At 38.0% G+C, this 12,761-nt stretch overlaps 1 protein-coding gene and 1 long non-coding RNA gene across 2 annotated transcripts in view; one reads left to right on the top strand and one right to left on the bottom strand.

The window, feature by feature from the left end:
* Positions 1 to 756: 756 nt before the first annotated feature.
* ID4 (inhibitor of DNA binding 4) lies at positions 757 to 5,028 on the bottom strand. Its single transcript, XM_075314702.1, has 3 exons — positions 4,409 to 5,028; positions 3,411 to 3,470; positions 757 to 2,879 (listed from the first exon to the last, which is right to left on the bottom strand). Exons 1-2 carry the CDS (start codon positions 4,757 to 4,759, stop codon positions 3,423 to 3,425), a joined length of 399 nt encoding a protein of 132 aa, XP_075170817.1. The 5' UTR covers positions 4,760 to 5,028; the 3' UTR covers positions 757 to 2,879; positions 3,411 to 3,422.
* Positions 5,029 to 11,030: 6,002 nt separating this feature from the next.
* LOC142243111 (uncharacterized) overlaps positions 11,031 to 12,761 on the top strand; it is a 112,975-nt gene continuing 111,244 nt past the window's right edge. The window contains exon 1 of the long non-coding RNA XR_012724302.1: positions 11,031 to 11,265. This is a non-coding gene — a long non-coding RNA (uncharacterized LOC142243111). The remainder of the gene's footprint in view (positions 11,266 to 12,761) is intronic.

The following is a 12,761-nucleotide window of genomic DNA, read 5'->3' on the forward strand; positions in this document are numbered from 1 at the left end:
CCAGCTCTTTCCCTCTGCACTATTCATTAATGTGATATTTAAGAATGCAAATATTGTTACCCTACATTATCCCAAGAAGCATATTCTAACCTCTCACCATTAGATACCCTTACAGGCAGGTCACGGCCTTCTTTCTTGTGTGTATCATGCTGTATAGTTGTGAACATTTTCCCTATTACCAATGTGAGCAGAAAACACATTGAACCATTAACTTTAGCGGGTTGCAGCTTTTTCCAATTGCTCAAGGTCATTTCTAAGGTCAAACCTGGCCTATTGTATAAAGCAAAATGAGTCTACCAAAAATGGACACATATTTTTACTGCATCATGGCCAGTTTTTGCCTATGAAATAGAATGCCAAGCAAATATTTAACTTTTATTAGGGTTAAGGAATTTTACAGTTTTAGTATATGGTACCGGAATCCAGAATAATATGGCGCTGATTTATTGTAAACTTTTAGGTAAGCAATTGTTTTCATTGGAGGTGAACTGGCTTCTGCTTGCAGTAATATAAATTGATCATTCTAATCATTATCCACTGTCAGCCACATACAGACGCATCATTCTCACATGTATTCATAGCACAGGCGTAATTAAGAACATCTATGCCCTAATCTATGGTGATAATGAATTGCATTTCGTACAGCCATAACCAGTTCCTCATGACCTGACATCACGGCTCCGATACTCATTCAAGTTCACAGGCATAAATTTCCCTTGTCAGTTCTGTCAATAGAAGTCAGGAAATGTGCATGCAAAATGTGAAACGCATTCCTTTATTTCAGCGTAAAGTTTGAGGACATCAGTGATGGGGGGAAAAAAAAATCATGTTAGGAATTAGAAAATTAACAGAATTATTCGTCTACATTTTGCTTAAAGTGTCCAAAAAAAAGTAACAAATCCAAACATCACAACAATAAAATACTCTCACTTTCAGTAAGGTTAATACACAGGTAAGAAAGACAAGGCTGAGACACGTTAAAAAATGTTTTAATACTCATGTGTAAAAAATACATATGAGATTACAGTAGAAACTGCAGGAAAATTTCTGCTTGTCTCCCTCCATCAGCTTAGATACAGTTAGATAGAATACAGTAAGGTTTCCTTTGGTTGCAAGCAATGAACTGTCTGCTTACCTAGCACAGGGTCCACTGAGAAAATCCACACAAAGGAAGAGAAAGAAAATGCTTTTTGCCTTTTAACCCCCCCAACCCCCCTCGTTACAAATATAATAGCACCAATGTGTACTTGGAATTACGACTCTGAAATTAGGATTTAACCCTCTACAATGGAATAAAATCAGAGACTGAAACAGTGGGACTAAATGACCATAATTGGCCATATTCATAAGATAATTGAATACATGCAAACCAAGGAATGAACAAGGAAGAAGACTCTGCCTTAGAGACTAATGGGATTATGTATAGCAAGGAGTCAGATTTTATTCCATTTGCACTGCGCGCACCAATACGGATGCCAAATTCCGCACATTGGAACGACGAGGACATATATAGTCATTTTAATCAAATGCAACTTCTCTTCCCACAAAACAAGACCGGTCTCTGTTTATTTGCAGGGACCCATTGCTAAGCAAAGCCAGTTATGGCAATGCGGATGACAAATATGATGTATTTGACAAGTATATGGTGACAGGGTGTTATACACAATCCGAAAGGTGGGCAGAGATCGAGGGCTTAGAAAGTGAGACAACCCAGTGTTTACTAAACAAGTAACAGTAAATATTGGATTTTCTTTTGTAACACTGACAATATATTAATGCAGAGGAAAAAAAAAATCAAAATCACTTTTAACAACCCATATTCAGCAAAGTTTAGAGAGACATGAAAACATTTCTTCCTTCCCACTTTTCATTGGGTATAACTGAGTGCAAAGGTGATGATTACAGAATTTCGTATAAATATATATATATATATATATATATATATATATATATGTATATATCTACATACATATATACTGCTCAAAAAAAGAAATGGAACGCTAAAATACCATTTAGCGTTTTTTTTGTTTAAGTGTTCCCTTTATGTTTCTGAGCAGTATATATACATACACACACATATATATATATATATATATATATATATATATATATATTTATTTATTTAGGCCAATTCACAGCTTTGGGACAGTGAATAACACTTTAGGATACAGTTTAATGTTGAGTTCTAGACTGAACTAAGGTATACATTAAGTCAATCATCTGATTCAAGTAAGTGGGAAGTTACAAGTCCATCCTTTCATGTCTCTTCAGTTAATCATTTATTTATTCTTTATTCTTATGACAAATTAAAAAACAAAATCTAAATCCCCTGGGACAAAACAAAAAAAAAAAGACACATTCATATTTACACAAAATATTTAATTAAAAATACTTCATAATTACAGTAGTCTATTAAAGCATATACTTTGTATCACTTACACTTATAGAACATCTCTATATATACAGTATGAAATGTCACTCATGTTTTCTTCTATACAATATGTAACATTCCTGCAGGGAGAAGAAAATTCCCCGGAGAGATAAAATCATCTATTTTAAACAATAGATGTAAAGACAAAATATCTACAATACTCTGGTATATTAGTAAAGCTTCATATTGAGTTCTTCATTTGATAGTATATTCTCTCTAAGACGTGTCCCCTATGCCATCAGGTCAGGGACTTCCACAGTGCATGTCTGATGATACAAGGTGGACACATGGTGAAGGATTGGATTCTCCGTGTAGTGTGGAAAAGCGAAGTGAAGGATGTTTTTCCCCCTCTTTTGTCTGGTGGCTGTTTTTCATTCCCCTCCCTTATTCTCTAATTTGTCTCTCTTCCTCTGTGCTCCTCCTGGCTCTGGATTTGCCTGCTGCACACCTGTGGAAGAGGAATGAATAGAGGGGGTGTGTGAACCATTCTGCTCCAGACTTACTGGCGCCACCAACAAAACACAAGACATGCTTGATCAACAACCCAAAACAAACCAGGTCAAACTACAAGCACAGCTCCCAAGCTAGTCCAAGCATAGGAACGCAGCTGCAGTGGACTGCTCAGTCCCTGCTCCCATACAGAGCTTTGGGCTATCATCTGTGACCCTCATCCCTCTCCAGACTCGTGATAGGAATACGAGAAGAATAATGATAGGCAGACTCTGCGTTTACCTCCTATTAGAACTGGCCATAGAAATAATAGATTTTCCGCCAATATTAGGTATAATAAGTGAGGTACGATGGGTTTATGAACAGTTAAAATCCCTCACGATGCAATTTATTACATCACAATGAAAGAAAGCTAAATATAAAAGGGAAAAAATATATAATTTCACTTCAACTATCACCATATGGTGACTATAAGGCAAATAATAAATGACCACAATATAGTCTGTATAATATCCAGTCCAATGCTTACCTTAAGGGCACACTAGCGACACAGTATACTGTCTCCTTCCTTGTTCACCACTGCCGCAGCCTGGGAAAAAAGACATAAAATATATATTAATTAGGATTGGGGATAGTACACATGAAATAATGGGGAAGCAAAGAGAGAAATAATAGAGCGATAAACAAAAGGCTCATTGGTAATGTTGCGGTCATTGGTCTTGTAGAATGGGCACTGGCTGCAGAGGCAGTGACAGGTCACACTTCACGGATCAGAATAAGACACACAAAAGACTGATCACCTTCAGGCTGCTGCTCCTAATTAAAATCTGACATACACTTAACTCGCAGGCAATTGGCCTGTAGCAGAGGGCTTCGCAGTATCAGCACTGGGGAGAGGGCGAGGGGGATAGCTGCCTATTCTCTTCAGCTGGGAAAAGGCCATCGCAGGCTGTGCGCCGGTGGATTTATGGCATTTGATAATGATGAACATGATTGCAACACATTTTCTGTGCATAAACAAGGAAGAGACAGCTGCTTTCCACTCATCAGGAACACAACTACTAAGAGGAAATGACAAGAATAAGCCATAACAGTGAACATCACCTGCCATCTGGACAGAGTCACTACATCTCCGAGTGCTATGATCCCTGTGTGGGACTGATATGAAGCAGTGGAGCGCTGTCAGGTGGATCTGTCCTTCCTCAGATGCCAGAGCTGTCATCACACTCTACTGAGATACCACGGAGTCCAGTGGGCACCAATACGAGAGAACTGATAGGACATACCAGGGGCGGACATATCATTGGTGCAACCGGTGCAGCCGCACAGGGGCCCAAGAGGTAAGGGGGCCAAATTCTACCTCCAAAGCAGGTGGAATTGTGCATTATGATGAGCTATTGGACTGCAAAGGGCCCATATATTGTTCTTGCACAGGGGCCCTCTTCTGTCTGTGGGACATACATAACAGCTAACATGTGGCATGCTTACTCAACACACGTAGAGTATATAGAAGGGGACGCCTCTTACCGGGTCTATATTGAGGTCTGTCAGAGGGGTCCGGGCAGGTGCCTGCTGCCTAAGCAGCACAGGGTGTGTGTCCAATGCCAGTTGAAGGTCCAGTATATAGTCTATAACATGCTGCAGGATCTCCACTTTGCTCACTTTCTTGTTCTGGGGGATGGTGGGCACCAACCTCTTGAGGCGGCTGTAACAGTCATTCATGTCATATTGCAGACACAAGGACTCCTCTTCTTCCATCTTGTAACGAGCTACACCAAGGCTGTGTTCAGAGAGGCAGTGCAGTGCCAGCTCCCCACACACACCCCCCGTCACTGGGGCTCTCCGGCTGTGGGGACGCACGGGGCTCACAGCTTTCATTGCAGGCAGCGACCACGTATTATCTAGTAAGACAGTGAAGAGCAGCAAATATACAGCATGCAAATGTTATATCCAAGGAGGGGAGTTCGTCTATGATATACAGGATCACTGCGTGGAGTCTTAGGTCCTTGATAGGATAGAGCCGGTACCAGGCTAGAGATAACCGGCACTGGTTCTGGGTGACAGAAGGATGGACACAGAAGGATGGACACAGAAGACGACAGCAGTGTCTCCAGTCAGCCAGTCACTCACGACTCCCTGCTCTGCAGCCTCTGTGCTCACATATTTATGGCAGGGATCTAGTAGGGAGGGCGAGAGCTGGGAGGGAGGGCGGGAGCAGTGATGGTGGGTGGAGAGCCATCCAGCATGAGCACACTGGCAGCCTCTCACTTATCACAAGTTCTCCTCTATACATAAACCAAACACTTCCTAGAAAATATGCAGCAAAAAAAGTGAATATAACCATCAACTGTATTACCAAAGCTGCCCCTACACCAAAAGGTGTTCTGTCCGGAAAAGGGAAGGCACTGGCCATCCTCATTAAGATATCCGCACCAATGCTGAGACATCTGCCAGAACAGTGAGCAATTCCAGGGACTTATCCCATCAGATTCCATTAGAATGTAAAAAGATTCTCCCACGTATGCGTTCAAAAACTATAGTATTTTCCCATATATATATAGATAGATAGATAGATAGATCTATAGACATAGCAATATACAATATTTATCTTCCCTGGAAATGTTTCTACTTTCCCTCTCTTACGACATAATTAATACAAGGACATTTCAATAGAGGACCACCATTATCAGCTGACCCTTTCAGAAAGTCTTCTTTTGGACATGTAAAATGACAGTGTGCTGTATTGTTTGTTATATTTAATTGTCCGGGAAGGTCAGAACATTACGTGTGTTTTACAATATTCATTCTGATATTGTTGCAACAGTTCAATACATTAAATATTAACAATATATACAAAAAAGTCCCAGTATTTTCACTATTAAAAGAACTATTTATTTATAAATTCAAATAGGATTTCTGTGTCTGTTCTTAACATATACACCCAGTAATGACTATATATATATATATATATATATATATATATATATATATATATACATATACATACATATATATATATATATATACACATATATATACACATATATATATATATATATATATATATATATATATATATATATATATATATATATATATATATATATATATATATATATATATATACAGACACATAATTTGCATTATTTTTTTTTTTTTTTTTGAAAAGCAAAGAATCCATGACAAGATAAAAGCAATCGAGATGAATGTTGGTGGGTTATCTTTTGAACCATGTCATTAAAGCATGCCAAAGGGAAGACTGAATGATAGATGCTCCTGTTGTCAAGCACATATCACTAAGAGGGGTTGAAAATGTAGTGTTTGGTGTGCAGGTGAAACATAATTACATAGTAATGAGACATTACTTCCCAAGGAGCAGGGGGCTGTTTAGTGCCATTTGTGGTGACACACATGTCCATGTCATGCTTTATTTACAAAAAGGTTTTTTGTGGACAGGGAAGCACCTGCCTCTTAAAAGCTCTGGTCTATATTTCATGCTTCAACGTCTTTGATATATTTAATACAAAGATAATAATTGACTAGTGTGTGTGTATGTGTGTGTGTGTGTGTGTGTGTATATATACGGATAGATACATATAGATATTATATATAAAAAATAGAATTATTATAACAAGTCCACACACCCTTTTCAATATGCCAGGTTCTTGTCATCATCTAAAAAAATCATACCAAGAAGAATAATTAAAAAAAATGTTTCTTTTATTACTGTTATCCATTTTCTGCCCGACTCAATTAAAAAACAAACTCTTTATGGGTGGAAGCAAAAAAATAAAGAACTAACATTACACCTTTAAACTAATACTTTGTTGAAGCACCCTTTACATCAAGTCTGCATTCAGTCTTTTTTGGACAACATCTATTAGCATGGCACATCTAGAATTGGCAATCTTTGCCCACTCTTCCTTGCAGTAGTGCTCCGTATCTTCCACATTATGAGGAACTCTCATATATACAGCCTTTTGCGCTCTGGCTGTGCCATTTCAATACTTTGATACTTCTCTGGCAAAGCCATTCTTTTGTCGATTTGGAGATATGCTAAGGGTATGTGCGCACGTTGCTTTTTACCTGCTTTTTACCTGCTTTTTTGCTGCTTTTTCTTCTGCGCTGTTTAATGCCAAAATGGATGTGTTCTTCTATTCAAGCAAAGTCTATGGGAATTTGGGTTTCTTGTTCACACTATGTTGTTCAAAATGCTGCCTTTTTGTGGCAGAACTTTGGTCAAAAACTCAGCTTTGCAGTGCAAAACCCAAATGGCAAAAACAATTGACATGTTGCTTCTTTGAAAAGCTGAGTTTTTGACCAAAGTTCTGCCACAAAAAGGCAGCATTTTGAACAACATAGTGTGAACAAGAAACCCAAATTCCCATAGACTTTGCTTGAATAGAAGAACACATCCATTTTGGCATTAAACAGCGCAGAAGAAAAAGCAGCAAAAAAGCAGCTAAAAAGCAGGTAAAAAGCAACGTGCGCACATACCCTTAGGGTCATTGTCATGTTGAAAGGTGAAATACCTCTTCATTTTCAGCTTTTTAGCACAAGCCTGAAAGTTTTGTTGTAAAATTGACTGATATTTGGAACTATTGATAATTTCTTCAGCTTTGATTACCCCCAGTGCCAAAATCAGCCCCAAAGCATACCTCCACCATGCTTCACTGGGAGTATAGTATTTTATTTGGTGATGTGCAGTGTAGGCTTTGTGCCAAACAGGTTTTCCATAATCCTCTTGGCAGACTTGATGTTGTTTTTTGCAAAACATAGCCAGGTTTGGATGTTTTTGTTTGTAAGGAAAGGCTTCCCGCCCTACCACAAACACTAGACATGAAAAATACAAAAGATTGTTGTCAAATGTAGTAGTACGTACCAGAAATTCTTGCAGCTCCTTCAATATTGCTGAAAGCCTATTGTCAACCTCCTAGACCAATTTTCTTCCTGTCTTTCCATCAATTTTTGAGGGACGTCCAGTTCTAGGTAATGTCACTGTAGTGGCAAACTTAAGCCACTCCTTAATGATCATCTTCACAGTGTTCAAAGGTATATCTAATACCATGGAAACTTTTCTGCATGCATCAACTGAGTTTTCTACAATGAGATCCCTCTGCTGTGTTGTATGCTGGTTAAAGACCCTAGATTTTACTGTAAAAGCAAATATATATATATATATATATATATATATATATATATATATATATATATATTTACATATATATGCTAAATGTATTCCCAATTTAAAAATATATATATACATATATACTGTATACATATAGATGGATAGATAGATAGATAGATAGGTATTTTATACTGGGCATTCAAATTGTCTCTCCAGGGAGGAAGGAGACAAACTCTAGTGCCACCTATTGGAAGTAGCAATCCTAAAAGTAAAAAGTAGCTTTTTAACAATCCTTTTCAGATGACATAGGATTTATGTCAGATCAGAACCTCAATTTGCAGACATGGTGTTTCGGGGTGATTGCCCCTCGTTAGTGCAAAGTATGGGTATCTGATCTGGCTATACTGTATATACACAGTATATACAGTATATATGCAATGAAATAGTATTACTTACAGCTACTTACCTTCTTGTGGACCGCCTAATGTCCTTGCCCTTGCAGCTGCATGGTGTTTGAGGAGCTGCAGGAATCAGGAGTGTGATAAATATACACTGTGTATACAGTCTACAGAGCACTGTCAGCCTTGTCTACTTTTTTTCTAATGATCATATGATCGCTGGGTGCGAGAGGTAACAGAAACTGCTGAATCTTAGCAGATCAATGCTGCAATGCAGGCAGGAAGCTGACTTTGCCCTGTAGCTGGGATTAATATGTTATGGAGTAAATTAGCTTCATTGTTTAAATGCTCTTAAAGGCCTTATATGATGTTATAGGCGGAATAATGTGTGCAATAAATGAAAAAGAAAGAAAAAGAATGAATGAATAAATAAACAAACAAATAAAAGAAAGGAAAAAAGTATAAATTCTCTGTCAGTCAGAACCCCCATTAAAGCTTTGCTCTAGAAAAACCTCTCTCTATATGGCCAATATATAAAAATAATTGTAACCGCACGAGAACTGTATTTTAATGTTTTTTGTGGTCTGAAAAAAATTTGAAAAAAATTTGAAAACAGACACGTATATTAGTTTATTTTCTTTATACTTCTCCCCAGAAAAAAAAGATGTAGAAATTAGACCCCATATATCATGAAAACAAGAAGCAAAAATTGATGAATGTCCAAATTAGAATGTATGTAAAATGCTGTGGAATTCATAGCGCTATATAAGTGAATAATAATAATAACAATAATAATAATAATAATTATTATGTTTAGTACTATTATTATTATCTATATATGTATATATATATATATATATATATATATATGTATATATATATATATGGATATTATCATTATCTAGATATATATTATATATATTATATATATATATATTTTATATATATATATATATATATATATATATATATATATATATATATATATATTATGTATATATATATATATTATCTATATATGATCTATATATATATACTGTATTGGACTGGTTAAATTGAAAGTTTTACCTGAAAACTTGAATTGTGGTCTTCCAAAAGAAGAAAGTATGTGTTGCTCTTGGGATTGAAGCTTAGTTCTATTCCAATTCTATTCCAGTGAATGCAAGGGAGTTTCAAGAATGGGTGCAGCACATATATAAACTCCATTTGACGCAACTGTTCAATACATGTGGTGCGCACCACCTGAGTCAGTTTTTAGGAATGTCTTGTTTTATGCCCAATGATATTCATTTCAATGGTCCCACGTTAGTATATGTGTATCTCTGCGGCATGATATTAGAATCACCGGACACAAGCTGAAGAAGACTCCAGTACAATTACAGTATAAGGACCTTTTTGTAGTCTAATAGCTCATTATAATTCACAATTTAACCTGCTTTAGGGTTGACAGTGGGTCCCCTTTACCTATTGGGCCCTTGTGTGGCAGCACAGGTTGCTCCAATGTTATGTCTGCCTTATCGTCTACATTCATAAGGTTTGCCCAAAATTGGAAATAAGGGTCTACATTTTACCAGAAACTCCACTGTAGTGCAATACCAGACCCAACCCATTGACACTTGTGGCACTGTTTAAGAATAAAAGAACTTTTTACCAATCTCAGATGACCCAAATAGCAATGGGCCTGTCTGTGAATTGCCGGATTCATTGATTTCTTAAATACAATTTCCGGCTCTAGATTCCTGTATTTTGTATTCGCGCTTACATGTAGTCACATAAATAGGGCAGAGCAGTATGGTTGCACTGTACAACAAATAATCAGAGCTACAAAAACAATTAAATGACATGTAAATGTATAATGGAATGAAGTGTGCCAGAACCAATAAGGCTGGGGCAACACGTGCATTACTGCGAGTGCATCGCATCACACTCAGCTCCCACTCTGCTGTGAGTGTAAGCCAAGTGTCAAGCCACTGTGATGCGATACTGCGATTGCAACACAGCCGCGGAGAAGAGGGAGGGACTACTCTCCCTATCTCCTCTATTGTCAGCTGATGTGATTATTGCACTGCACTCCGGTGTCATCCGAGTGCAGTGCGATGTTTCTCTTGCACCAATAAACTTGTATGGGTGCAAGAGAAAACAAATCGATTCCACCCGCAGCATGCTGCGATTACGGCTGAAAAAAAAAACGCACATGGGAGCAGCCCCATAGAGTAACATTGGTCCGAGTGGAATGCGATTTTTTATCGCATTCCACTCTCTCCGTATTACTCACCGTATGTCCTTAGTCTTACAGAACAATTATGTAAAATGAAGAATTCATGCTTGGAGAATTCCCAATGTAATGCTTTTAGATTGTAGCCTTTACATATGAATAGACAGTTTGCCAGGTACTACCATCCTTTCGTATGGACATATAGTCCCTTAATCACAACAGATTTTTTGTGGGCACTCCTCTGCTGGCATGGTAAGGCAGAATGGCATCAACAAGCAACTGCCAGGACCTCCATTTTGTCTTTTTCTGTATCTAGTTCCCCAATTAGATCAATCCAGTAATAACCTTGTAGTGTTACGGGGAATTATAATCCCCCCACCGCTGAACCTGCAGGCTCCATTATCAAAATATGGTGTCTGTATCTGAATGCACTACAGGAATATTACTGGATCAATTTCCCTTGTAAAGGAGGCATTTGTGAGAATATCACGGTATGAGGGAACGCTACATGTCTATCGCTGCTAGAGGTTTTATTTTAATTAAATCTGATGAAACTCATCAATGTTAAGATGCATAAAAAGAGAAATGTCCTTACAAAGGAATCAGAAGCCAGTGCCTTGCTTACAAGAGCCCTATACTGCAGGTACGTGGACAGGGAAATGATCGGCTACATGTGCTAATTATGGCCAGAGGCAGCACAGACAATGCGCAGGTCCCATGATTTTCTATATTGTTTGTTCAATGGCTGTCACAGAGCTGTGTGTGGAGAAAATGTATTCTGACAGACAGAATATTTATGGTGGAGAGGGGCTTTTACTGATTGTATTATGGATAATGTACAGTAATGGTAAAACACCATGCATATAAGGATCAGGAACATACATGTAAATATATATAGTATGGAGAAATACTGTATATAGTGCTGAAAATATTCCATAATATCTATATACAAAAAATGGAAAATACAGTAGAACCTTGGTTTAAGAGTAACTTGGTTTGAGAGCATTTTTCAAGACAAGCAAAGCTTTTTACAAATCTGTAACTTGGTTTAAGAGCAACGCTTTGCAAGAAGAGCAAATCATCACCGTGCACACTTCCTTTAACCATGCTCTGACCCGCTCTGGAGGTAACTTTCTGTACATATGTACTGTATACAGTATACCATTGTACAGTACAGTATATACTATATAGCATGTCTATCAATTTGCATTTGTGGATACAGCATTGTACTTTCTTATTGATAACCAGTGCAGCACATTGCTTATACTGTATCTCCCGCACACCAACAATTTTATTGTGAGCTAAAGTGCAGTTTAATTTGTTTGTATGTTTTTTACTGTATTATACAGTATTTTGTATCAGTGTACTGTAATAATTTTATATGAACACAGTACATTATTTTGTATTATTGTAATAAGTTTGTATAAATACAGTAACTATTTTTGGGTTGTGGATCGAATTGTCTGTGTTTCAATTATTATCTATGGGAAAATTTGCTTTGATGTAAGAGTAACTTGCTTTAAGAGCTCACTCCCAGAACCAATTATGCTCGTAATCCAAAGTTACACTATATATCGTTATTAAAGACTAGAAGGTGGCCCGATTCTACGCATCGGGTATTCTAGAATTTACGTATTGTGTAGTTCATGTATGATTTTTGTTATATATATATATATATAGATGTTGTTGTGTGTAGTTACCAAGTGTTTGTGTAGGGCGCTGTACATGTTCTGGGTGTTGTCTGGGTGTGACGGGGGGTGAGAGCGGTGTTGTATGTGTGTTGCGTGTGTTGCGTTGTTTGTGGAGCGCTGTGTGTCTGTTGCGCGGTTTGTGTGTGTGTGGTGTGTTTTGGGGGGAGGTATGTTTTGTGCAATGTGTGTGTTGTGCGGTATGTGCGTATATTTGTGTGTGCCGCGGTGTTTGTGTGTTGGGTGTTGTGTGTGTGCAGCGTTGTCTGTGTGTGTGGGTGTCTGTGTAGGGCAGTTGTTTGTGGTTCCCAGTGTGTGTGTGTGTGTGGTGTGTTGTGCAGTGCGCGCGTGTGTGTGTGTGTGTGTGTGTGTGTGTGCATCAGCCTCTCTTCTCTCAGCCTACCTCTCCCAGCCTCCCTCCTCCCAGCCTCCCTCAGCATCAGCTTCCCTC

The sequence above is a fragment of the Anomaloglossus baeobatrachus genome, chromosome 6, assembly GCF_048569485.1.
Source record: "Anomaloglossus baeobatrachus isolate aAnoBae1 chromosome 6, aAnoBae1.hap1, whole genome shotgun sequence".
Lineage (NCBI taxonomy): Eukaryota > Metazoa > Chordata > Amphibia > Anura > Aromobatidae > Anomaloglossus > Anomaloglossus baeobatrachus.